Source organism: Prionailurus viverrinus, chromosome D3 (assembly GCF_022837055.1).
Source record: "Prionailurus viverrinus isolate Anna chromosome D3, UM_Priviv_1.0, whole genome shotgun sequence".
NCBI classification, from domain to species: domain Eukaryota; kingdom Metazoa; phylum Chordata; class Mammalia; order Carnivora; family Felidae; genus Prionailurus; species Prionailurus viverrinus.
Genome location: NC_062572.1, coordinates 18,140,751 through 18,165,169, shown reverse-complemented (window position 1 = coordinate 18,165,169; position 24,419 = coordinate 18,140,751). Strand labels below are relative to the sequence as shown.

At 50.1% G+C, this 24,419-nt stretch overlaps 2 protein-coding genes across 3 annotated transcripts in view; one reads left to right on the top strand and one right to left on the bottom strand.

Annotated features, from left to right (window-relative positions):
* SVOP (SV2 related protein) overlaps window positions 1-1,645 on the top strand; it is a 60,903-nt gene extending 59,258 nt beyond the window's left edge. Inside the window, exon 15 of the mRNA XM_047826927.1 lies at window positions 39-1,645. Within this exon, the coding sequence (XP_047682883.1) occupies window positions 39-245 (207 nt within the window). The 3' untranslated portion in view covers window positions 246-1,645. The remainder of the gene's footprint in view (window positions 1-38) is intronic.
* Window positions 1,646-4,587: 2,942 nt separating this feature from the next.
* DAO (D-amino acid oxidase) lies at window positions 4,588-23,958 on the bottom strand. Of its 2 annotated transcripts, XM_047827936.1 has the most exons (12): window positions 23,838-23,935; window positions 22,393-22,504; window positions 19,142-19,344; window positions 16,453-16,567; window positions 15,106-15,182; window positions 13,460-13,525; window positions 11,710-11,764; window positions 10,387-10,491; window positions 9,404-9,486; window positions 8,151-8,268; window positions 7,519-7,617; window positions 4,588-6,300 (listed from the first exon to the last, which is right to left on the bottom strand). In XM_047827936.1, the coding sequence occupies exons 3-12, from the start codon at window positions 19,333-19,335 to the stop codon at window positions 6,169-6,171; spliced, it is 1,044 nt and encodes a 347-aa protein (XP_047683892.1). In that variant the 5' UTR covers window positions 19,336-19,344; window positions 22,393-22,504; window positions 23,838-23,935; the 3' UTR covers window positions 4,588-6,168. The 2 variants fall into 2 exon arrangements, with proteins under 2 accessions (XP_047683892.1, XP_047683893.1); XM_047827937.1 differs by lacking the exon at window positions 22,393-22,504 and having other exon boundaries at window positions 23,838-23,958.
* Between the last annotated feature and the right edge of the window lie 461 nt (window positions 23,959-24,419).

Below are 24,419 nucleotides of genomic sequence, written 5' to 3'. Positions count from 1 at the left end.
TCAGGACGCCCTCACCGGCACGTGTCTCCCTCCCCCAGGTCATGCTGGAATCTTCCGTGTACCTGACGCTGGCAGTTTACAGTGGCTGCTGCCTCCTGGCCGCCCTGGCCTCCTGCTTTTTGCCCATCGAGACCAAAGGCCGCGGACTGCAGGAGTCCAGCCACCGGGAGTGGGGCCAGGAGATGGTCGGTCGAGGGGCGCACGGCACAGGCATCACCAGGTCGAACTCTGGCTCTCAGGAGTAGTGACCGATGCAGGGCCGAGCTGGTCTTTGGGGCTGTAGAAGGCAGGGAGCTGGTGGAACCCAGTTGGGGCACCGACCGTCACTGCCGACATCCAGAACTTACCCGGGGGGACAACCTGGACCAACAGGGTTTTGTGTCTTGACTCTGTTTGCTCATATTCATCGAGATCCACCTGGGAATGGGGAGGCATTTGCTCTGGGGGGTTCTCTGTGTGTGGGGGGGAGGTTTGTCAATAACCTGTGGACCTGCATGGGAAAACTGCCACATGAGGAGTGGCCGGTGTCCCCGAAGGCCAACCGGGCGCCACCCGGAGTCAGCCAGTCGCACCCTTGGTGAACAATAGCCAACAAATCTCTGTAGATACAGTCCAGGCCCAGAGCCCCGTTAAGACCTGCCACCCAGGGAGTCAACACCTGCCATCCACCAACAGTACCTGTTCAGTAGGTTCTCCTACACCCCCAGCCCCAGGCTTTCTTCTCTGAAATCGTGGGTGACCCAGATGTGGCTTGAACAGCTTTTTCCTGGGTCTGAGAGATGCCCTCTCAGAAGGGGCTCCTCGGTTTGCCTCCCTGTGGCCTGCCCAGTGGACACTCTGGCAGATGGACGTGCATTTGAACTTGAGCCACGTGTCCCCTCCTGGCCCCTCTGGGGCTGCTCTCCCTGGCTCCAGGAGATGCACATGACCAAGGGGACAGCCGGGCTTACCCCAGATGACACCCCCAGAAAGCTGCTGTCCTCTCCCGCCCCCAGGAATTGGGGACTGAGGCCAGAGGAGGTGAGGATAAAGCCCAAGGCCAAAGCAGGGGCCTCCCCTTCGGAAGCAACGAAGGCCATGCTGGGGGCTTCTTTTCTGACCCCTTCGTCGATCAGGCTGGTTGGTGACTCTTGGAGAAAGAAAACAGTTAACTCAGGTTTCCGTACTTTGGAGCTGGAGGGGGGGTACATGGCTAAATGGGCAGAAAATGAAGGGATGCTACATCACCCACTCACTCCCGTTGGGGTCAGGGAACCAGGAATCCTTCCTCCCTGGTTTCTTCCTCTCTGCTCTCAAGGGCTGGCTTGGTCTTTACATACAGGTAGCTCCTGGGGTCCCAGCCCTAGTTCCCAGCCACCAGTGGGGAGGAACGGGAGGGCCCGTACGTGTGACATGTGTACATTTTCAAAGGAAGAGAAGAGCACTCGGTTGGGTTTGGGGTTGGCCTCTGGAGGAAGGGCTGACCCCATGTCTCAGCAGACAGCATCCGCCTCCAGGATTTGGTTTACATGAGCCCTTTCCCCATCATGAAGGCAGGGAAGCCAGAGGAGGAGGGAGGAAGCTGCTGGATCCCATCAAAGGCCAGAGAAGACTGACCTTCTGCGTGGAGATGCCTGCTTGAAGCAAACATTTTGAGGAAGCCAAATGTGTATGTTCATCTCTTATTAAAACATGTTGGTGATGGACATCGTAAGGGTCCAAGTTTGTCCATGTGTCATGATGTCCTAGTGACGGTTCACCTGAAGGACTTTGCCAACTTTGTCCATCCAGGGTCATCGCAATGCTGTGGTACGATAATCTTTCCAATATGGTGGACAAGTTGCACAAGTTGGTGGCCAATGTCATGACTTAGAGTCCGATGGAGACAACACTCTCTTTTGATGGTGTGGAGGTCACAGTGGGTGACTTTTGCAAGCCCAGGTCGTGGGTCAATGGCAAACAATCCCATGGGCCTGAAATACAGACTGCAGCCCCCTTGGCCCGGCAGCCAGAGAGGAGCTGGCTTGGCCACCTTGGATCTATCCCTCCCAGACACCCACATTTCCTTAAACCATGGGTGGCTATGCCTCTAATTATTTCTGATCTGCTGAGCTCTCCTGGGTAACGCAGAACTTTTGCTTGTTTTTTTTCTTTCTTTCCCTTCTTTCCCTCCGTCCCTCCCTGCTGTCCAGAGACTGCCAGATGTCCCCTTACACTCACCCTCAAATAACCTGGAGGAGCCAGGGGCCAGGGTGGGGAAAGAGTGCTTGGTGGGCAGGAGTATTTTCCGGGCGCTGGGGCAATGAGGCTTGCAGTTGAGGGCTTTCTCTTCTTGAGACGATGAAATCTTAAAACTCTTTGCCTTGTAAATTGTCTGCCCTTAAAAAAGAGCTGCACAGGAAATGTGCAGGAAAAATGCACAGGAAAAAGTGATACAAGAGCTGCACAGAAGCTGTCCAAGCTTCTGAAATATACAAGGCCTTTGGCTGAAGACATTTGTATCTAACTTTGGACTATCCCAAAGCTCCTGCTTACATTAATGGAAATGTCCTCCCTTTCTCTTGGTGTTAGGAAAGATTTCAGAAAATGGCAAGAGATGTTCAATGTAGCTAAAGCTTTGTAATTTCTTTCTTTCCCTTATTCCGAGTAGTCTTAGAACCCCGAAGTGAGATGTGTTGGCAATGACATAAGAGTATCTTAGGGATGGCCTTTGAAATGAATACAGATATTCATGATTTTTGACCAGTGGTAAGTTACAGAGAGCCTTGAAGGATAAGATCAAGAGTCTCCCTTGGTTACTACTAGTAAACATCAAAGGTCTGGGATAACCTTGAGCTGCAAGCCGAAGTAAAACCAGTCAACAGTAGCTTACCCGTTTGAGTATCAGTTCTTCATTTAATGACAAGCCCAGAGTCAGGTGGTTCTAAGGAAGACTCAGCAGCTCGAAGATGTTATCAAGAACTCCACCTCTTTTTGCTTCTCTTCTATGCCATCCTCTGCCAGTTGGCCATTTGACCCTATGTGTGAAAACTTAAGATCACAAGATGGCTGCCAAGGTGCCAGGCATCACATTTTTTTCAAAGGAGATAGAATGGGGAAGGAACAGTCACAGGAAGTTTTCTATCTAAAAGGGCTGAGTCTAAAAAAGCATGTGTCTTCCTCCAGGGCTAGAGAAGGAAGGGCCTCCTTCCCATAGGATCGAGGGGTACACAGCTTCTTGAACACAAATTGGGGTTCTGTTAGCATGAAGAAGGAAGGATGGTGAGAGGGGGATGGTTGAGGGGAGCCTTGCCACGGAGTTCTCAAGGCCGTTTTAACTGCAAGGACTAGAAATCGGACCCAGCTTAATTCGAGTGAAGAAACACAGCTTTATTGTAAGGCTGGGACCAGGAGTTAATTTCCTCCCGTGGCACCAGGGAACGTAAGTGAGTGGAACAGAGGTGTGTGGAGCCCACAGCAACATGCGTGTTAACTCTTGCGTCTGTCTGTTGTAACTGTATTATAGATCATGTCCTGGCATGTGGTCAGTGTGCTTGGAGTATGTACCATGCATCTGTCAGGCATGATACTCAATACTGAGGATACAAAAAGGAATAAGACACGTCCTTACCTTCATGAACTCACGGCGCAGTGCGGGGAACAGGCACAAACAAGGTCATTGTGATACAGTGTGATGTGAACCCTTCTAGAGGGACGCACAGTGTAACAGGAGGCACACAGAATGCCAATCCTGAAGCCCCACGACATCCTGGAGCCCCTTCTCCCTCTTCAAAGGTTCCGTGGTTTCAATCAGACTTCAGTCACTGGGGGTACTTTGCTACATTCTGATTCTTTGACGTTTAAGCGTACAGACACGTCACGAATAATCATTCTCGGTTAATCAAGAATGCTCGGGGATGAACCACTTCAAATCCCCCTGCCCCCATCAATGCCAGAGAACAGAGTGCTTTGCAGATTGAGCAATAAGAAAACAAAAATTCCACTCACAATACCATCGAAAAGAATAAAACACTTAGGAGTAAATTGCACAAAAGGAGTACAAGGCTTTTACAGACTGCAAAACGTGGCTTAAAGAAACCGAAGATCTGAAAAAATGGAGACACGTTCCTTGTTCGTGGACTTCCAGTCGTCAAGTACGTAGGTACTCCCTAAATTGATCTATAAATACACAATCCCTATCAAAATCCCTGACTGGTTCTTCTTTTGCAGAAATTGGCAAGCTGGGTGTAGAATTCATATGAAACCGCAAAGGACTCAGAAGAGCCAAAAAAAAAAAAAATCTTGAAAAAGATGAATAAATGTGGAAGACTCACACTTCCTAATTATAAAACTTCTTATAAAGCCTCAGTAATCAAGACAGTGGGCTACTATCATAAGGATACAGATACAGATCAATGGAGTAGAATTGAAGTTCCCCAAATTCACCCATATATTTATGATCACGATTGACTTTTTTTAAACGTTTACTTCTTTATTTTTGAATGGGGGGGGGGGGAGGAGCAGAGGGAGAGAGAAAGAATCCCAAGCAGACTTCACACCGTTAGCGCAGAACCCGATGCGGGGCTTGATCCCATGGACTGTGAGATCATGACCTGAGCCCAAGTCAAGAGTCGGACGCTCAACCGAGTGAGCCACCCAGGCGCCACTGTGGTCAATTGATTTTTGACAAAGGTACCAAGACAATTCAACGAGGAAAGATAATACTCTCTAAATTCATCAATTCCTGGCCCAGAATCTCCTTTCTACCCCTTCCCAGCTGTTGACTGGGAATAACGTGAATAACTTATGCAAGAAGTTAGCACTGACGCCCAGTTAGAATGCAATCAATTTTAGGTATAATAATAATGATTTATTCTTATTCCTAGGATAGGAACTCTACCTTAGCTCTTGGATCTCTCACTCTATTTAGCTCAGTGCCATCCCAAATCACGAAGACCCCACTGAGCATGGGAAGGAGAAGACGGTGACGGCGTGGATGTAGACGGCATGGCACGGGCCAGTCAAGACCTCGTCACGGCACTAAGGGGGCCACGGGTCCCAGATGCAGGAAGGCTTCCTCCAGGCTCTGATCTCCCGCAAAAGCCCAGACAGATGCAAATTCTACCTCAGAGCCTGAGGCAGGTAATTAGGGACAGAGATGCTAAGGTGCCCTGTAGGTTCATTAAAGGCTTTCAGAAACATCTGGAAGTCCATTTGTCATCTCAGAGGGGTGCCAGCCAGAAGAGAAGAAAGACATTAAATCTGCCCCCGCCCCCCCAACAAGGACTATGCGTGGTGAGTTCAGTTCTCTGTGAAGGGGTCCCTTGTGGGATGTTCCCTCCAGTGGCCCCTCCTCGGGGCTCACGGGGCCGTTCAGCAGGTTGCTGATGCTGTTGGGAATCCTGGATATGGGACGGGTATCGTATGTGGCTAGTTCAATGCCTCACTTCTTCTGCCTCCCTATACTCCAGCTCTGCGTGGGACTTCCTGCAAGGAGATCTATCGCAGCCTTCCCTCAAGTGCGCTCCGTGGCATGGGTGCTCTGGGCAAAAAGGTTTCCGGAGCCAAATGCGTTTAGGAAGGCTGGGTGAAGGAACATCAGATAGATGTCTTTGCTGCAGGACTTCCCAGAACCTTTAATATGTTAGTAATTTGTCGTCAGGTCACCTGACCTAACCTAAATGGTCCTCAATTTTCTGCTTGCCCCTTTCATTTCCCTTTTTAAAAAATGTTTATTTTTGAGACAGAGACAGAGAGAGAGAGAGCGAGTGCGAGCAGGGGGCGGGGGGGGGGGGGCAGAGGATCAACAGTGGGCTTCGTGCTAACAGCACATAGCCTGGTGTGGGGCTCAAAACCGTGAACTGTGAGATCATGACCTGAGCGGAAGTTGGATGCTGAGCCACCCAGGCGCTCCGCCCCTTCGATTTTCTGAGCTTTCCTTTCTTCTAAGGACTTGCAGTATAATGGCCCCCAACTGCTCTTCAGACTGTCAGGCCCAGAGTGGGTGGAGAGACCCCAGTGATCAAAGGGAGCCCCAGATAGGGATGGACTCGCCTCCAGAAATGGCCTTGGGATCTTCCTCTCCTCTGGTACTTCTTGCAGAAAGGAGCCAGGGCTGAAGTGGAGAAGAGACAGCTTAGAGGGGGATACACTGATTGGTTGGCCGAGGGGAGCGGGGAGTCCTTGGGGAGGTGGTGGTTACTGGTGTTTTCAGAGGTGAGGTGGCGGCATCTTGAGCAACTTCCTTTCTTCCAGAATTTTCCCAAAGAGCTTGGCTGCCTCCAGGGCACAGCCCCAGTGGATAGTGAGCCCGTAGCCTCCATGGCCATAGTTGTGGATGACCTGGGAGAGGTAAGAGAGACGGGAGCCCCGTGCATCCTGGAAGACTCGGGAGCTTCCTGCAGAGTTCTGGGTGAAGCCAGAGGGCGGCAGGGGGCCTCTCAGCTCCCTGGAGGGATGGTGGGGCCCCAGGAACACCAGTAAAGTGACTGGGGAACTGGAGGGTCGACATCCTAGGTTCTCTTTTGCTTAGGAGATGGACCTGCTTTAGGCACTCAGCACAGGAAATGTAGAATCATCTAGAACTTGAGGTCAGGGATTCCCCTCTCCCAAATTGTTTGAAGTTCCCTACATCACCTTTCTCGTCCGCATCCTGCTCCGGAATGCCAAACCTCCTGTATTAATAGACAGACTCTTCTACCTATCTCGGGGGTTGGGGGAGGGGAAGATAAGTGGGGCCAACATATGGGTGGACTCTGGTTAGCATGCTAATTCATCCTAGGGACAGAGGCAAGACCCCTGGGGACTTTTTTAAAGCCAAAATCATTGGCAGGGAGTTTGACTCTATACGTGACGCTTTCCTCTGTATGTGTGCACATGTGCACGCAAGCACGCACACACACACACGCACACACACACACATGCACAAAGGTGCACACCACATGCCCGCGATAAGGGAGGAAGGATGACCTATCTACCTAAGGAGGATTCTTTTCCTTTGGGGACCCCAGCTACTCAGGTCAGTTCCTTCAGCCCAGGACAACTTCTGCCGCCTCAATAAAGCCCAGTTCCTACCTCATAAGAAGGAACGTCAAAGAGGGACCCCAGAGAGATGATGGGGCAGCCACAAATGGGCATCTGAGAAACGGCGCTGGAGTCAAACTCAAACCACATCCCAGCCGTGCCCCGTGCTAGCTGTCTGATTTAGGCAGATGACTCTACCTGCCAGGCCCTCCGATTTCCTCATCTGAAGCATGGGAGAAACAGTCCCTATCCCCAAGGGCTGTAGAGGAGATTCAGTAAGGTTGTTCGTGTCATGAACACAAAGCAGGCTCACGGCCACAGGCTTTGACACCCTGAGGCACACCGCCCTCTATGCAACCTTCGGCAGGTCCTTTCCCATCACTGAGCCTCAGTTTCTTTATAGAGGAGGGGATGTCAGCCAGTGTTGTTCTTTCCTGGCCGCAGGCTGTGTGGAGCCAGATGTCAGGCAAGACTGGAAATGCCAGAGCCCCCTTACGGGTAAGGGAGGCCCTTGCTTTCCTCATCAGGAGAGCATACCTCTGTGTTTGAAGATGCAAAACGAAGCTGTTCTCTTTCTAGCCGAATCTGGGGGCGTACTGGCCGGAGGCCAGTCAACTCAGCAACGATTTTTGCATCCTGGAAAAAAAAAGTGTTAGTAATTCATCTCCAGATATTTTTTTTTTCTGCTGCCATTTTTAGATGGTAGGGTTAGCTCTTGGAACCTCATTATCATCACCACCACCAGCCATCACCACGATGTCACCGGCCACCCCCTCCTCACCATCATTATCACCATCCTGAGCATATTCATTTCCAGTCAATACCACCATCACTTCCGCCCCACCCTCGTCAATATCACGTTTGTCACTGCTATCATCAGGCAGATGTAAACACTGAGATCCCTACAGCGGTTACATCTGCTCCTTGTGAAGACAGACGAAGGTGGTTCTAGGGAAGTCCCCACAGAAGACAGCCACTCTTAGCCACAGACGGGTGTCAGCAGCTCACAGCAGGACTTCCTTGTACATTATCAAATTCGGGTGTCTTCCACGGTCCCTCGTTAGAAGAAGTTTGCCCAGTTATCCCAGTGGGAGGTATCTTCCCATACTCAAGGGGTCTCATGGTCGAGCTGCCCAGACCCGAGTCTGCCAGGACCCCTCCCACCTTACCTGCAGTGTGGGCTCCAGTCTGCAGCAGCCTTCCCAGATGGTGTTGTGGTCCTGGATGTTGTTTACCTCGCTCCAGTTCCCCAGCTGAAAGATGCCTCCAAGAGTCACTGTCTGGATCCTAGATAAAAGTGAAGGGCGTCGGGGCGCCTGGGTGGCGCAGTCGGTTGAGCGTCCGACTTCAGCCGGGTCACGATCTCGCGGTCCGTGAGTTCGAGCCCCGCGTCAGGCTCTGGGCTGATGGCTCAGAGCCTGGAGCCTGTTTCCGATTCTGTGTCTCCCTCTCTCTCTGCCCCTCCCCCGTTCATGCTCTGTCTCTCTCTGTCCCAAAAATTAAAAAAAAAAAAAAAAAAAGTGAAGGGCGTCAATGATGAGGGGAAATGAAGCCTTTGAGGTTAATGGGGGCCATGGGCATGCTCACCCTTACAACCATCTCTCCCTACATCCCCGCCGCCATCCACACCGTCAACACCACTGCAATTGCCCCTGGCATCACCTCCCACCAGCATCTCTGCCGTCACCACCAATGTCACTGTCAACATCGTCACCTCTTCCGGTGCACAACGCGGTGACTATAGTTAGCGATCCCGTATTATAGACTTTAAAGTTGCTGAAAGAGTAAGCCATAACATTCTCACTACGCACAGGGAAGATGTAATTGTGGGACCTGATGGGCGTGTCAGCCGACCTTACTGGGGTAATCATGTTGTAATACGTGCATATATCAAATCTTCGTGTACATCGTAAGCGTGCACAGTATGTCAGTTATATCTTGATATCATCAAAAATACCAATCACTGCCATCATCACCGACCTCGTCATCGACACCACGCCCCCCCATTAATGTCAGCGCCTGACCATCCTTGTCCCAGTCACCACCCCCAGGAAGTGGCTTCCCCATCAGTGACAACGCAGCCACCATCGTCACTAACGTCGTCACCTCTCCCCTGAATGTCATCATCACCTTCGACCCATATCCCCTTTCCCACCGGCCCTCTCGTTATTTCCAGTCACACCGCTTCCGGGGTCCCTGCCCTCACACCCACCACCTTCGTCTCCAGTATCCCCACGCCTGTCGTCCAAAAGCTTGTTCAAGATAGAGCCCGGTTAAGGCCGAGTCTTGCCTTCCCAGGGATTTAGTGGCTCGACTTCACTTAGAAAACACTGGGAGAAAAAGCTTTCAGGGACTTGGGGTGGGCAGCATAAAGAAGGCATGAAGGTGCCCCTTGTTCTGTCCTAAGACGTCAGATTCTTACCCTGGGATGATGTACGGGGACTTGTAGATGCCTTTCTCTGGGTCATGGGTGATAATGAAGTGCTTCATCCAAGGGGCATCCACCTGTTGATTGAGGACAGACAAGTCTCATCAGGGGAGCCGGATCACTGGGCTTCCCTGCCCTTCTCCTCTCTGTGCCCAGATGTTCCAACAAGGGTGGCGGAGCCGATTCCCAAGCCCACTCCTGACCCCTCTGCCCCGCCTCTGCGCCGACTTCCTTGCTCCTGCGGGAAGAGCCACCCCTGCTCCCTGAAATTTCACACACTCTCGCCTGCATGACCACAGAGAAGCCCAGCACACGTGTGCCGATCCACGTACACATCAGCCCACATCAGGAACACATGTACACTCAACGTGGGCGGGTGTACACACCCACACCCACAAATAGGCACCCTGCACGCATGTGCACACATACACAGTGAGAGGCAACGTGGATGATGTTGACGCACACAGGCTCTGAAACCAGGTTGCCTGGGCTCCAATCCCAGTCCCACAGCTCACTCCTGTGTGAACTTGTGTGCATATTACTTAATTCCTCCGTGCCTCGTGTTTCCCCATCTGTAAAATAGCAATGGCCATGTGTAGACCCCATCTCAAAGGGTTCTGGTAAGCACTAAATTAAGAACACAATAAAGTGCTCAGGCCTGTACCTAATAACATTCCATAAACGTTTGCTCTTTTCATTATATTAGAAGAATATGCAACTCCCGCGTACGTACACTTACACCCATGCTTTGCCGTATTAAGGAACAACAACAACAACCACCACCAAAGAGAATGTTTGGAGGAATCGTGTTTCTTGGTCCTTCTTGTTTCTTTAAGATGCCAGTTGCCTGAAATCTGCAAGGCTCCTCTAACAGTTGTCCCCGATGCATCCTCTATCTTTGGAGAGGAAATAAGCAGGCAGCTACAATCTCTCTATGAAGAAAAGCAGGAAGTTCCATCCCTCATCTTCACACTCACCTTAATGATCTGTCCCCGGCCTGGCTGCAGCAGGGGGTCCGGTTGCAATGACCCAGCCCACACCCCGGTGCAGTTGATAATTACATCGGCACCTCCTCTTGCTACCTGGCAGCGATGAACAGAGCAGGTGGCGTGGGAAGGGGTGAGGGCCCTGGTACCGCTTACTCCCCTCCTTCCCCCTGCCCTTTACCCTGCAGCTCCCTGCAGAAAAGCGGGGAGGGGGCTCAGTGAGGAATCCGTGGAACTGCCTCCAAATCTCCACTCTGCCATTTACCCGCTATGTGACCTCAGAAAGGTTCCATCACCTCCTCAGGGCCCAGCTGCCTCCGCTGTAAAGCAGGGCTGGTAATATCTGTTCTTAGGCTGTGCGAGGATCCAATGTGACCCTGGATGTCAGAGTGCTTGGGAAGGAGTACTGTGGAAGGGGGGAACCTTCTTGGAACCTCCCAGAAGAAGTCAGATGCAGAGAGAGTTCTCTTCTTCCTTCTGACTCCTTTTGATTTTCATTCTCTTGCCTCACACTCTGCTAAGGCACTTTCAGAAGGCACGTTGGAGCCCCTGGCTCTGTGCTTGTGTGGGATACTTGACAGCTCAAGGATGTAACCTCATGGGCACCCAAACACCCAGCCCAGCCCGTGACTCCCTTCACAGGTTTGTCGTGGGACACACACATTGGAAGCATTGTTATTGTTCAAGAACCAGTTTTTGCTACACTGGCCTGTGAACTCCTTGGGAATAAGTGCTGTTTCTAAGTCAACATGGATCCCAAGTGCCCAGGAGGGCTCGATCCGGAGGAGGTACTCATTATATAATGCTGGTAGCTGCAGGTACTGAGCACAATTCTAGGTGCTAGGATTGAGTGAAGTCATACAGCAAAGCTCCTGGCACATAGCCAGTGCCTGATGAGGATAGCTGTTATTGATGGTGGTGTTACTCTGGAGCTGAGTCAGCTGAGAGCCTTGACTTTGCAGAAACATTAACCCTGATTTAGGTAGGAAGCAACCAAGTGTCTGGAATTCAAGAGTGGGGTGCAGCTGATACTGGTAAGAGGCAGCCAGCTCTCTGGGCCTAAAACCCTCCGTGGCTTAGAGGTAGATTAGCCTCCAGTGGCCACCATAATCCCACTGTCCCTTTGTTCCTGCCACCAACATCAAGACAGAATGCTTGAGTCCTTCTGGGATTGAAGAAAGGCCTGGTGACTGGGACAGGCCTCAGGGGATCCCAGGCGCCCAACAAGGAGCCCCCCCAGTCCAGCACCAGGAAGCAGAGGCCTCCCCTCCTCACTCCCTCCCATATCCAGCCCCTTCCAGCCCTGCAACTCACCTCCTCAAAAGACTCCACCTTCTTCTGGAAGAATTTCACTCCCCTCTCAGTTAACCTGGGTGATCAGACACATCAAAAAAAAAAAAAACAAACCCAGGACTCAGTTATTTGTCCCATCTCTCCAAGAGGATGGCATGGGAGATGTTTCCCAAAGAACCTTCTGTCGACATTAGTCCCACAGGTTGCTCCTGGAGAACATGGCTGTGTTGTCAGGTCAGTTCATGAGCACCTTGATAGACTGGTGGTCTATGAAATGTCCCTTGGGAAACCTGAGATTGTCCAAGCCCCTGGTCGGGCAGATGGCGATGAAAGAAGGGCCTTGTTGAAGGTCGTACAGTGAGTCAATGATGGGATTGGGACGTAACGTAAGCCCAGGCGTGTTAGCTCAAAACTCATCCCACTACTACTATATTGCTTTATACCATTAAGGAGAGCGAGATGCGGGGTGGAAGCAGGGTTGGACCAATGCTAAACGCCCCTTTGTCAGAAGCAGGGCATGAGGAGGAAGGTGGGCTGGGGACATCCACCCCTCCCTCAAAATGTCCCAGAGGGAAAAATATCTGTCATTGTTAGAGACGCAGTAGAAACATCAAAAGAACAGGAAGGAAATCCTGTGAAAAGTGAAGCATGACTTCAGGACTATTTTATCTACATAATTCCCTCAAGATAGAAAAAGTGGGAAGTTACTGTCTAGGAAGAGGCTAGGCAGGAGTCAGAGGTATCCTAAGGTTAGGAGAGAGAACTACTTTTTTTTTTTTTTATTGCTTTTTAGTTGTTTCCAAACCTGGCTGATAATTAGAATCACACAAATTTCTAAGCCCCCACTCCAGAGGATCTGATTCAATAGATTTGAAGTGGGGTCCTGAAATCTATATCTTTTAAAAGCTCCCCAGGTCATTTGATAAATGCTCCCATCCATTCTAGATTTTTAAAAATCTTAATAAAACAGTAATATATAGGAAATATGGAATCTTTGTTAAGACGACTATCAATATAAAAATGTCTCTCAAAGCTAGTGTTTGCTGGGGCGCCTGGGTGGCGCAGTCGGTTAAGCGTCCGACTTCAGCCAGGTCACGATCTCGCGGCCCGTGAGTTCGAGCCCCGCGTCAGGCTCTGGGCTGATGGCTCAGAGCCTGGAGCCTGTTTCCGATTCTGTGTCTCCCTCTCTCTCTGCCCCTCCCCCGTTCATGCTCTGTCTCTCTCTGTCCCAAAAATAAATAAAAAACGTTGAAAAAAAAAAAAAAAAATTTTTAAAAAAAAAAAAAAGCTAGTGTTTGCTAATTTAGAACACTATAAGATTCCTGTTACCATCAGGAACAAGACAGGGACACCCACTATCCCCTGTGTTAGTTACCATTGTTCTGGAGGTACTGACCACAACAGTTAGACAAGAAAAAACATGAGGTATAAAAATAAAAATAAAAAACTTATGTTTTGCGGGTGACGTAAATGTATCTGGAAACCTCAAGAGAATCCATTAAAACTACTCCACAAACATTATGTATTTTGGGTGAGGTCAACAATAAATATCACATGTAAAGAGCTGCCCAGATGGTTCTGGTGCCCAGTCAGGTGTGGGAACCCTGGTTTTAGTGCACAGGAGTCATCAGAACCAAGGATAGCTCCCACCAAGTCTGAGTTTTCTTTAACATTTGGGGCTGGTCATACAAAGACAAATCCCATGAACAATTGCCTACCACACCCTGGTCCCTGTAAGGTGCTTTCCTAAAACTAAAGTTGAAATTCTCACCTTTCAGTCAGCCACTGTAGATACCTCCTCCCTTCCACAATCAGGCTTGTGTTGAACCAGCCGTAGCTAGAGTAAGAACAGGTAAGAGTGGGAATAAAGAATCAGAATCAGAATCAGAGCTATGTTAGAAGCCTTTCAAATGGAGCTGGGAGCAGTCTCTTTTTTTGGGGGGGGGGGGGGTGGCAAGGGGAGAGGCAGGACCACTGAGTGAAGTTCGAACAGGGACTGGTTTTCAGTGCAAGGAAAATTTTTCTATCAGAAAATCCATCCCACAGGTGTGTTGTTTTGAAGGGGCACATGAACTCCAATATTTATAGCAGCACTATCGACAATAGCCAAAGTATGGAAAGAGCCCCAATGTCCACTGACAGATGAACGGATAAAGAAGATGTGGTGTGTGTGTGTGTGTGTGTGTGTGTGTGTGTATGTATGTGTATATATATATATATGTGTGTGTGTGTATATATATATATATATATACACACATGAACAGTGGAGTATTGTGGAGTATTACTCGGCAATCAAAAAGAATGAAATTTTGCCATTTGCAACAACGTGGATGGAACTAGAGTGTATTAGGCTAAGTGAAATTAGTCAGAGAAAGACAAATATCACATGACTTCACTTATATGTGGAATTTAGGATACCAAACAGACGAACATAAGGGAAGGGAAGCAAAAATAATATAAAAGCAGGGAGGGGAACAAAACATAAGAGACTCTTAAATATAGACAATAAACGGTTGCTGGAGGGGTTATGGGTGGGGCGGTGGGCTAAATGGGCAAGAGGCATTAAGGAAGACACTTGGGATGAGCATTGGGTGTTATATGTAGGGGATGAATCACTGGGTTTTACTCCTGAAATCATTATTGTACTATATGCTGACTAGCCTGGATGTAAATTAAAAAACAAAACAAAACAGGGGCGCCTGGGTGGCTCAGTCAGTTAAGCGTCCAACTTCCACTCAGGTCATGATCTCGCGGTTTGTGGGTTTGAGCCCCGCCTCGGGCTCTGTGCTATCAGCTCGGAGCCTGGAGCCTGCTTTGGATTCTGTGTCTCCCTCTCTCACTGCCCCTCCCCTGTTCATGCTCTGTCTCTTTCTCTCAAATAAATAAATAAATATTTTAAAAATTAAAAAAAAATAATAGATAAAAATTTTTTTAAAAATCCATCCCTGACATTAGAGTGCGCAAGTGGAGATTGGACATGCCTTTTTAGAGGGGATTTAGGCATGGGGTGGGGTGAGGGGAGGACCAAAGAGACATTATGCTTCAAGGAAAAGAACAGAGGTGTTGGGGGTCACGCAGACTGGGTCGGAATCCCATTTTGGTCATTTGGCTGTGTGACCTTGGGAAGCCGCTTAGACTCTCTGAAGCTCCGTTTCCTCATCTAGAAAAGAGGGTGGCGATAGGGAGCTTCAGGGCTTCAGTTCTGTGACTCCATATCCTCCACCGCCCCAGCCCAGGGCCCCGTTGAGGGGGTGGCTTCTCCAATAGAGCTGGACAGAGCACCAGGAGTCTCTGGTGCCCGTGGCCGTTGGCCTGGGGTGGGACAGGAAACTTGGTGTCTCCATCTTTCGCTGCCTCCTGGACGGATCCGTCTGAATCGTGGGACCGTAGCCCCTTCGCCCATGACAATAACCTCACCTGTAATCAGGGAACATGTCCAGGTCTCTGGGAGTCAGCGTCCGAAATCCCAGAACTGTGTTCTTCCACGAGGGATCCTGCCGAGGAAGGAGAGAAGGAGGCACAGGGATGAGTGAAAGTCAATAAAAACGGTAACAAAACTTAAACGACGCGTACCGCGTGGAAGGTGCACTTCGAAGCATTTTATTTATCCCACTCCCTTTAATATCCCCAGCAATCCACGGAGGCAGATACTATTCTCATCTCCGTTTTCACAGATGGGCCAGTTGAGGCTTCAGGAGGTGAAGTAACTTGTCTAAAGTCACACAGCTAATAAATGATTGACCTGAGGTTTGAACCAATGATACAGTTAGGCTCCAGAGTCCATGGTCTTAACCGTGACGCTATACAAAGGAAAGGGGAGCGTGAGGCTGAGGGCAAGTGATAGGGTAAGAGTCAGAAATAAGAGAGAAAAAGAAGGTGACAGGGTTCCCAAGGGGTGAGAGTGCGAGGCAATAGAGAATAGGGTCAGACAACTTGGTGGAGGCTTGGGCCTGACTACAGACCACCTTGAATTCTCTGAGACTCCATTTTCTTGTCCGTAAAATGGAGTCAGTAATCATGCTTGGTCCCACAGAAGGTAACAGACAATGCAGGTAATGCCCTTAGCTCGGTGCTAAACATTGACTAAGCCTTAGAGAGCTGGCCTGGGGTTCCGGGCATCCAGCCAGACTCCCCTCTTCAAGCAACCTGAGGACATCCCCCAAGGCTGTGCCCTTCTTAGCACATTGGGCACCACGGGGGTCACAGAGGGCCTGGGTTCAAATCCCAGTTCTGCCACTTTGGTTCTCTGACTTTGAGCAAGTTACTGCTCCATTCCCCCGAGCCTCTATTTTCTCATCTGTGAAAAGAAGCCAACGCTAGTGCTGACTTGCCGGTGATAATGAGAATGAAAGCAGTCACTAGTTGTAACGTAATTAGGACACGGCCTGGTACATAAAATGCGCCTCAGAAGTTTGCGCCACGCTGAGTGTTTTAATCTATCTTAGTGAAAAGTCCTGGGACCTCCAGGGACCCAGGAAGCCTTGCGGCTGCCACGTGAAATCACCACCACTACAAGACGTGTCTGGGTTTGACTCAACCAGAGACCAGGTCCCCTGCGTCATCCGAAAATTCTTTGGTCTCTGCCAATTTAAGAGCCAAATTGGAACCAGAAATAATTTTAAAGCAAAAAGAGAATTTGAAGTAAACCTGATTTGAATGCAAGAGCTGGTCCACCTACAAGGCTCAAAGTAACTCCCTGACTCGGGTCCCCAGCCCTGGTCTGTGATCGAGGCTCTGCCCCATGGTCGAGGACTCCTCACTCACCGGAATAGCTTCATGGAAGAGGTTGTAGCCTGAGACGAGGGCCAGGCCCATGTTTGCGGCGTTGGGAGAATGGACGCGGCTCAGGAGATAGTCGAAGGTCTGCTGGTTCCAATCCCTGGAAGGATCCCCCAGAGTCTTGGTCACCTAATACCCTGAGCTGGACAAGAAAACTCTGAGGCTTGGCTTGTGTGGGGTTATGCTCACGCTGGTGGAGATATGTCCAAATCCAGAAATCTAGCCTGTTCACTCCTGCAAGCGTCCCAAATGCCTAAGGGGTTTTCCCCATCCCCAGACTTTCTAGTATTTCCCCATTCATAGGAAAGAGAAGGAAGGAACCATCTGGGGCCCACCTTGGGCCTGGGCTCGTGTAGCTGTGAGTTTAAAAGAAGGCTTTGGGGACGCCCAGGTGGCTTGGTCGGTTAAGCGTCCGACTCTCGATCATGATCTCACGTTTCCTGGGTTTGAGCCCCGTGTTGGGGTCTGCACTGACAGTGTGGAGCCTGCTTGGGATTCTGTCTCCCTCTCTCTCTGCTCCTCCCCTGCTCTCTCTCTAACTCACTCCCTCAAAATAGATAAATAAACACTTAAAAAATAATAATAAACGAAGGCTTTGACCTGCTTGAGGCCTTCGAGCCCCACAGTTCAGGCTCACTCTGAGCACCCCCCATGTAAATGCCGACAGTAGACTGTGGCTCGTGGCTCCCAGACATTTTCCTTCTCTTCTTCGTGGGCACAGAGCCCAGGTACACCTCCCGGACTCCCGTGCAGCCAGCGTGGCTGTGTGGCTGTGTTCTGGCCAATGGACTGCACGTGCGGTCCTTATGCTGTGCTCCTTCTGGAAGCACGGCATACTGACGTCAGAAGGCACAGTGGCCACGTCAGAAGCCACAGAGAAGGACAGCAGAGCTATGAGATGCAAGGAGCCTGGGCCCCTGAATTGCCACCCACTGATCAGGAGCGTTGGTTTTGGAATGTACGGGAGAATGTAACTTCGGTCTGAGTTGTTACGTACTTGTGGATTTCTGAAGCTGCCAGCAGTTTGCAGTTTCTAAACAGACATGATAACCTTTGCAACGTCCTTGTTAAACCTGAGCATCCATCCACCCACTGACAAGTACTCCTGATCCAGAGGTTCCTCCAAAAGTTAAACATAGAGCCACCCTATGAGCCAGTAATCGCACTACTGGGTATTTACCCAGAGACTACAAAAACACTAATTCAAATGGGTACATGCGTCCTGATGTTCATGGCAGCATTATTTGCAATCGCCAAGATATGGAAGCAGTCCCAGTGCCCATCAGTTGATGAATGGATAAAGAAGATGTGGTCTATATATACACAGTGGAATATTACCCAGCCATAAACAAGAACGAAGTCTTGCCGTTTGCGACGACACGGATGGAGCTAGAGAGTATTATGCTAAGTGAAATACATCAGAGAAAGACAAATACAATACGATTCCACTCATATGTGGAATTTAAGAAACCAAACAAGTGAGCAAAGAGGGAAAAAGAGAGAGAGAGAGAGAGACAACCCAAAAAACAGACTCCTAACTGTGGAGATTACGCTGATGGTTGCCAGACAGGAGGGGTGGGTGGGGGGTGGGGGAAAGAGGTGATGGGGGTTAAGGAGCGAGCTTGTTGTGACGGGTGCCACCTATTGTATGAAAGTGTTGAATTACTATGTCGTACACCTGAAACTAATGTGACACTGCATTTTAACTACCTGGAATTAAAATAAAAAACTAAAATAAAATATATAAAATAATATAATAATTATAAAAATTATTAATTATGATAATTTTGATTAATATAATTTTAATACAATTTAATATAATTTTAATATAATATATAATATATAATTTTAATTAATATAACTTTAATTATAATAAAAATAAAATAAATAAAAAACCCCGCTAAATAAAAATGACTAGTAAGTGTCACAATGGGCAAATTCAGGAGAAACAGATCTATAACCTATTAAATATAGCCAAGAGACTATTAAAGATAGCAATTAGAATGAGTTCAAAAGAATTGAAAGTCCCCCTTATGAATTTATATATGGAAGAAGATATGTGTCTGAGGGCAAAATTGTTCCCTACAGCACTCAACATCAAAAACTTTAGTGAATTTTGTCCTTCTTTGCAACTATTGCTGGGATTTTTGAAGGCTCTGTTTTCTGTTAGCCACTGGGGAAATCAGATGAAAGTGACCTTTAAAATTTTTTTAATGTTTTTTTTATTTGCTTTTGAGACAGACAGAGACAGAGCGTGAGCAGGGGAGGGGCAGAGAGAGAGAAAGAGACACAGAATCCGAAGCAGGCTCCAGGCTCGGAGCCGTCAGCACAGAGCCCGACGTGGGGCTCGAACCCACGAACTGGGAGATCATGACCTGAGCCGAAGTCGGACGCTCAACCGACTGACCCACCCAGGCGACCCTGGATGAAAATGACCTTTAAATAAATAATTATAAACTAGGGGGGAAAAAACCCCAAAAGTATTCCTGATCACATGGATCACGTGAGGAATGGAGGAAATCCTCCACTGGGCACACAGTAGGGCTTAATGCTTATTAGTATTTTCTTCCAAGTCTTGACAAGGAGCTTGTTCTCGGTGACGGGAACCTGGAGCATCCCCTCATCAGAGTCAGACCCTCCAGTCCCCGGGCCAGTCTCTGGGACCCTCACTCACGCCTCCTGTGGGTTTCTGGGGTCCGAGAGGTAGGGCTGACAGAGGCCGGCCGCCACGTCGGTGTTGGTGAGCGGGGTGAAGCGATCGGCGTAGACCCTCATGTCCAGGGATGGCAGGACTGATCGGTAGCGCTCGTGGATGCAGAGGGCGGTGGACAGCCCGATGACACCCGCTCCGATCACTACCACGCGCATCGTGCCGGCCTGCGGGACGGAAGGGTCGAAGTGTGCCGTTACCGCCATCACCACTATCCCCTGAAAGCTTAGAAAGTGCCAGATACCGCCAAGCCCCTTCTGTACCCGGCCCTCTTGATGACCCTCACGAACGGGAACAAAATTGAAACACAGAGAGGCCAAGCAACTTGCCCCAGGTCACACAGCGGGGAAGGGATGCCGCTCTGGCTGGGGAGCGTCCCCGGATACCCTGCCCCAGCCCGGGGACATAAAAAGGCCGGAGCAGAGGGCCTGGCTGCGGGATGGGAGTCTAGCCATCGGGACAACGGGCTCTAGCTTCAAGTCTCGTACCTCAACTCTGCCACCTACTGGCCATTGACGGTGAACTGAGACTTCAACTTCTGATAAATGGGAAAAACAACCCCTAGCTTGGACAGTACATGGGAGGTTCAACAAGATGGCCAATGTAAAAACCCTTACCACAGGGTCAGGCGCAAGAGAAGTGATTTTACTGACTTTTGTGGGACACCTACGGTGTGCCAGCCCCGGTACTAAATGCCTCCCATGCATCATTTCTTCTAAGTCTCCCCACATTCTTCGGAGGCAGGGGCTGGTGTTGTTGGCCTCGTTGGCCGGATGAGGAAAGGAGGCTCAGAGAGGTGCGGTAAGTTGCCTGAGGTCACACAGCCAGGAAGGGGTGCTGTCGGGATTCAATTTCGATCCAAGCAAACTCAACACCGACTTCCCGCACACCCACCGGGCACCGAGCTGGCGGCTAGCGGGGTGTAATGTCTGGCTTTCGAACTCAGATCTTGCAGTACACACACTCAGCCAGGGCCGGCCTTGGGGGCTGGGCTGGCTGCGTCCTCAGAAGTTTAAAAGGCCCAGCAGCTTTTGACCTTGAAGCTGCTTGGGCCCAGCACAGCAGGGAAATACTGTGTCCGCTCCTGCTGGGGCAGAACAAGAGGACTTTTTGTGTCCGGAAGGGCCAAGTTCAACTTTCCCTCCTCTACACTCACAGCCCTCCTCCCTCAGACCAAGCCTCCTGGCAACCCCGTGGCCCTGATCCGCAGGACATTCTCAATATGGCCTAGTTTTGTAAAAGGGAAAAACGGCTCCAGCCCACAAGAACTGGACTCCGTCGGGGTTTCAGCAGCCAAGTTGGAGATAAAACCACAAAACGGAAAGGCATTGCTCCTCTGGGCCATTCCCCTTCCGGCTGCAAGGCTTGGTTACAGGGGCCGACCCTCTTGGGGATTCCTAGCCTCCTCCCACCCCTCCTCCCCCACACTTTGCCTCAGGAGATTCAATCTCCTCGTCTTTAAAATAAGAGTCACCCTGACCCTGCCAGGTCATCCTGAAAATTAAACCACTAGCCTGCCGGAGGCTCCTAGTACGGCACCTGGCACAGAGTAGGCCCTCAATACGTAGTGACCCCCTTCTGTCCCCCAGCGCCTTGAACATGACAACAGAAAGAACACTGGGGAAAGGAGTAGAGGAAGAAGGGCGAATCAGATCTGGCTTTAGTTCTGACTCTCTGTGTGGCCTTGGCCAACTTCCTTCCCCTCTCTGGGCCTTCTGACTCTCTCTGCAATAACTCCGTAGAGTTGCCCGCTTTTGTGCACTAACAATAAGAAGGCACAGCACAGGGGGGGCGGCAGTAATAGCTCAGGCTGGGGGGCAGACGTACTAGGCTCACAGCCTGGCTCGGGCGCACCCCAGCTGTGTGGCCGTGGGCAAGTCGCTTAACTTAACTGAGCATGGGTGATCGAAGTCCCAGTTTCCCAGGACTGAGGGTATCCCCAGGATGTGGGCCTTGAGTGCTAAAACCAGGAGAGTCCTGGGCCAGACCGGAATGAGTTGGTCACGCTGACTTAAGTCTCTGTTTCCTCTTCTATAAACTGTTCAGGGTTAACAAAGCTCCCTGCCTATAGTCTCCCCACCAGAATATCAGCTCCGGGAGGGCAGGGACTTTTATCTACTGCTCTACCCACTGGGGAGCTCATAAAATGACAGCAGTGACTGTCACCCAGTTTAAAGGTGAGGGAGCTGAGGCCAGAGAGAGCAAGGTAAATTATTTGAGATCATAACAAGAGTTGGAGGAAAGGTGGGGTGTGAACCCAACTCTGCCTTTTCCGGGGCCTGTTTTTTTTTTTTTTTTTTTTTTTTTTCATCATCTCATCACCTAGAAAACCAGCAAAGGCTGGAGGAAAAGAGGAGTTGCTTATATAATAGAAGTGGTAAAGCGTGAGAAGGAGAGTGTGAAAACCCCCCAGAGGTCTCTGGGCAAGGAGAAAGAGGCTTTGCACCAAAGCAGAGCTGGGATTCAGCATGTCTCCTATAACCAGGCTGTTCAGGTGTGTCAAAGCCTCTGGTTAGGAGCAGGGGCACACGCCCCAAAGAAGAGCATGAAGGGGCTCCTGGGTGGCTCAGTCAGTTAAGCTTCTGACTTCAGCTCAGGTCACCATCTCACAGTTTGTGAGTTCGAGCCCCGCATCCGGCCCTGTGCTGACGGCTCAGAGCCTGGAGCCTGCTTTGGATTCTGTGTCTCCCTCTCTCTCTGCCCCTCCCCTGCTTGCGCTCTGTCTCTGAAAATAAATAAAGGTTAAAAAAAAAAAAAAAAAAAAAGCTTGAGGGAGACCCAGAGCAACGTCTCAAACCAAATGGCCGAGAGAAAGACAGGTAAGTGACATTGTTGGACTCAGTTTCTCCAGAGTGTCAAATTCTAAAAAGGAGTTAGACATTGTTACACAGATGGGGAAAGGGAGGCGCGGAAAAAGAGGAGAGACTCAACCAAAATGACACATTTGTGACAAAAGGGTTCGTGGGGGTCTTGGGGTGAAAAGAGCTCTGTAAAAAGCAAGAATAGGTCGAGTCAGGAAAAGAGCTGGCAACACAGAGATCCAACAAGAGCATTGCTGGCATGCGACTGTCACGGCGCTAAGAACTTCACACACTGTATCTGTTTTCAGCTCCTAACAACCCTCAAGGTTATCCTTCTGCCCATTTGACAGATGAAGCAAGTAAGGCTCAGACACCCAGCTGGCGAGACGCAAAGCCCAGCGCAGCCTGACTCACACAAGTCCACGTCCCTGAGCACCAGGCACACCGGGCTGGCAAATCACACTATTTGGAAAATCTGAGGGCTAAGCAGGTGAGAAATAAACAGCCGATATTTCAGGGTCCCGCACTGAAAAACAAAAAAAAAACGTAAAATAAAACGTTTGTAGGCATTTTTAGCGTGTCGCTGGCAGGCGTCGAATTGAAGAGGGAAAACGTGTTCCCGAAGCCAGTCCTCTTGAACTACGTGAATCCAATCTGATGCTGATTAGAGCCCCTGTGTGCATGCGTGTGTGTGTGTGTGTGTTAAAGTGCAGTGTAAATGCAGGAGGTTCTCTTGAGAAGCAGGAGCTAGACTGCAGGATTTGACAGCCCCAGCCCCAGGTAAAATCAATAATGCATGGGGCTAATGAAGTTTTAGACTGTCATGCACACAGCTCGATTACTAAGTCAACCATTTGCTCGTTGTTGCTTGTGTTTCTATTAGCACTGCCTTTCTCCAGGGTCTTGTACCATCCCTTCAACCGATCATGCTTGGAGTGTGCATCCAGGAAGATGCTGAGGTTCTTACATCTATCTGTGTGTGTGTGTGTGTGTGTGTGTGTGTGTGTAATTATAACGTCTCCGTAAGTGTGCAGGAGGAAGGGAATTTTGGGTCTCTGCCGCTCACCACATACGTGTAGATTTAGTACCGACATCCTCTTACTTAATCCTCTCAACTGGGAGCTTCTACAGACACGGGACTGAGGTTCAGGGAGAGGAAGTCACTCTCCCAGCGTCACGCGAACGGTGTGGGACAGTGCTGGGACCTGGAGCCTGTTCTAGCTGAGTTTTCTCTGCCATGGGGTGTAACGATTAAGGAGCAGGCAGGAAGTTAGCACCTGACACTTTCTGCTTGTTTTCCAGTCTTGGTACGTGTTGGCTTATAACCCTCCTTGTCCCTAGAAAGGAATTTGGGCCAGCTTGGGCCTCTGATTGCTATTTGCATCTACCAAAAAAAAAAAAAAAAAAAAAAAAAAAGGAAAGACTTCTAAAACAAATCAACAGGTCACAGACAAGGTATTTGAATAAACATAATCGGGTTGTGCCCTATGGCTACTTCTTAGGAAGCTGACATTTTCACAACTGATCTTGAAAATGGAATGGATTCTATAAATGCTTGATAACCGGGCTATCGGCTCCCTGCCCCCAAATAATAATTACCGTTTATTGAGTACTTGCTATGTGCCCAGTCCGTGCTCAGTACGTTCTGTTCATCACCTCTTTTGATACTCAAGTTAACCCCGTAAGAGGTGATTATGATCCCTGTCTTCCGGATGAGGGAAAGGAAGTCTGGAGAGGCGAAGGCACCTGCCTGCGTTCCTGCCTTGGCTCCAGGGCTGTTACCTGCCTTGGGCTCTAATGTGGAGCCTTCTTAACGCCCGGAGGACCTTGGGTCCTGGTGCACCGCCGCCCCCACTCACCTGGATTGCCAGACTTCTGAAGAAAGGAGACAGCTGGGCGCAGGATTTTACCTCCTGAGAGGAGTCTCCTGATCCTGAGGCGTCCTGTCCTCAGCCCTCTGCCCGCCAACGGGGACTGAAGCTCAGGGTCAAAGTCTGGACTTGTGGACAGGACACAGCGAGGGGTAGGGCTTGGCGCTGTTGCTTCTCACAGGCTGGGAGACTCCCCTCCCCTCCCCTCCTTCTGGTCCCTGAAAAGTTGCCTGACTTTTCTGGCCGATCCCAAGCCCCTGCGGACAGCCCTCGGTGGGGAGGGAGGGCGGCAGGGCTGATGGGGACAAGGAGGTCTGTCTCCTGGGCCAGCTGGAGACGATCCTCTTTCTTCCCTCTTCCTGCTGCCACCCTGGGGGAGGGGAAGGTTGTTCCCTGAGCCGCTGTGGGCCTGGTCAGCCTGGGAGCCCTGCGGGGAGGCCAGAGATACAGGACAGGGGCTCCAGCGGCCAGCCGGCCAGCCTAATGCCATTCTGGAATGCTGGGTGCATGAGGCCAAAGAGAGACTCAAGGCAACGCCTGTTTGGGTGGCTCTTTGTTCCCGTATCCCAG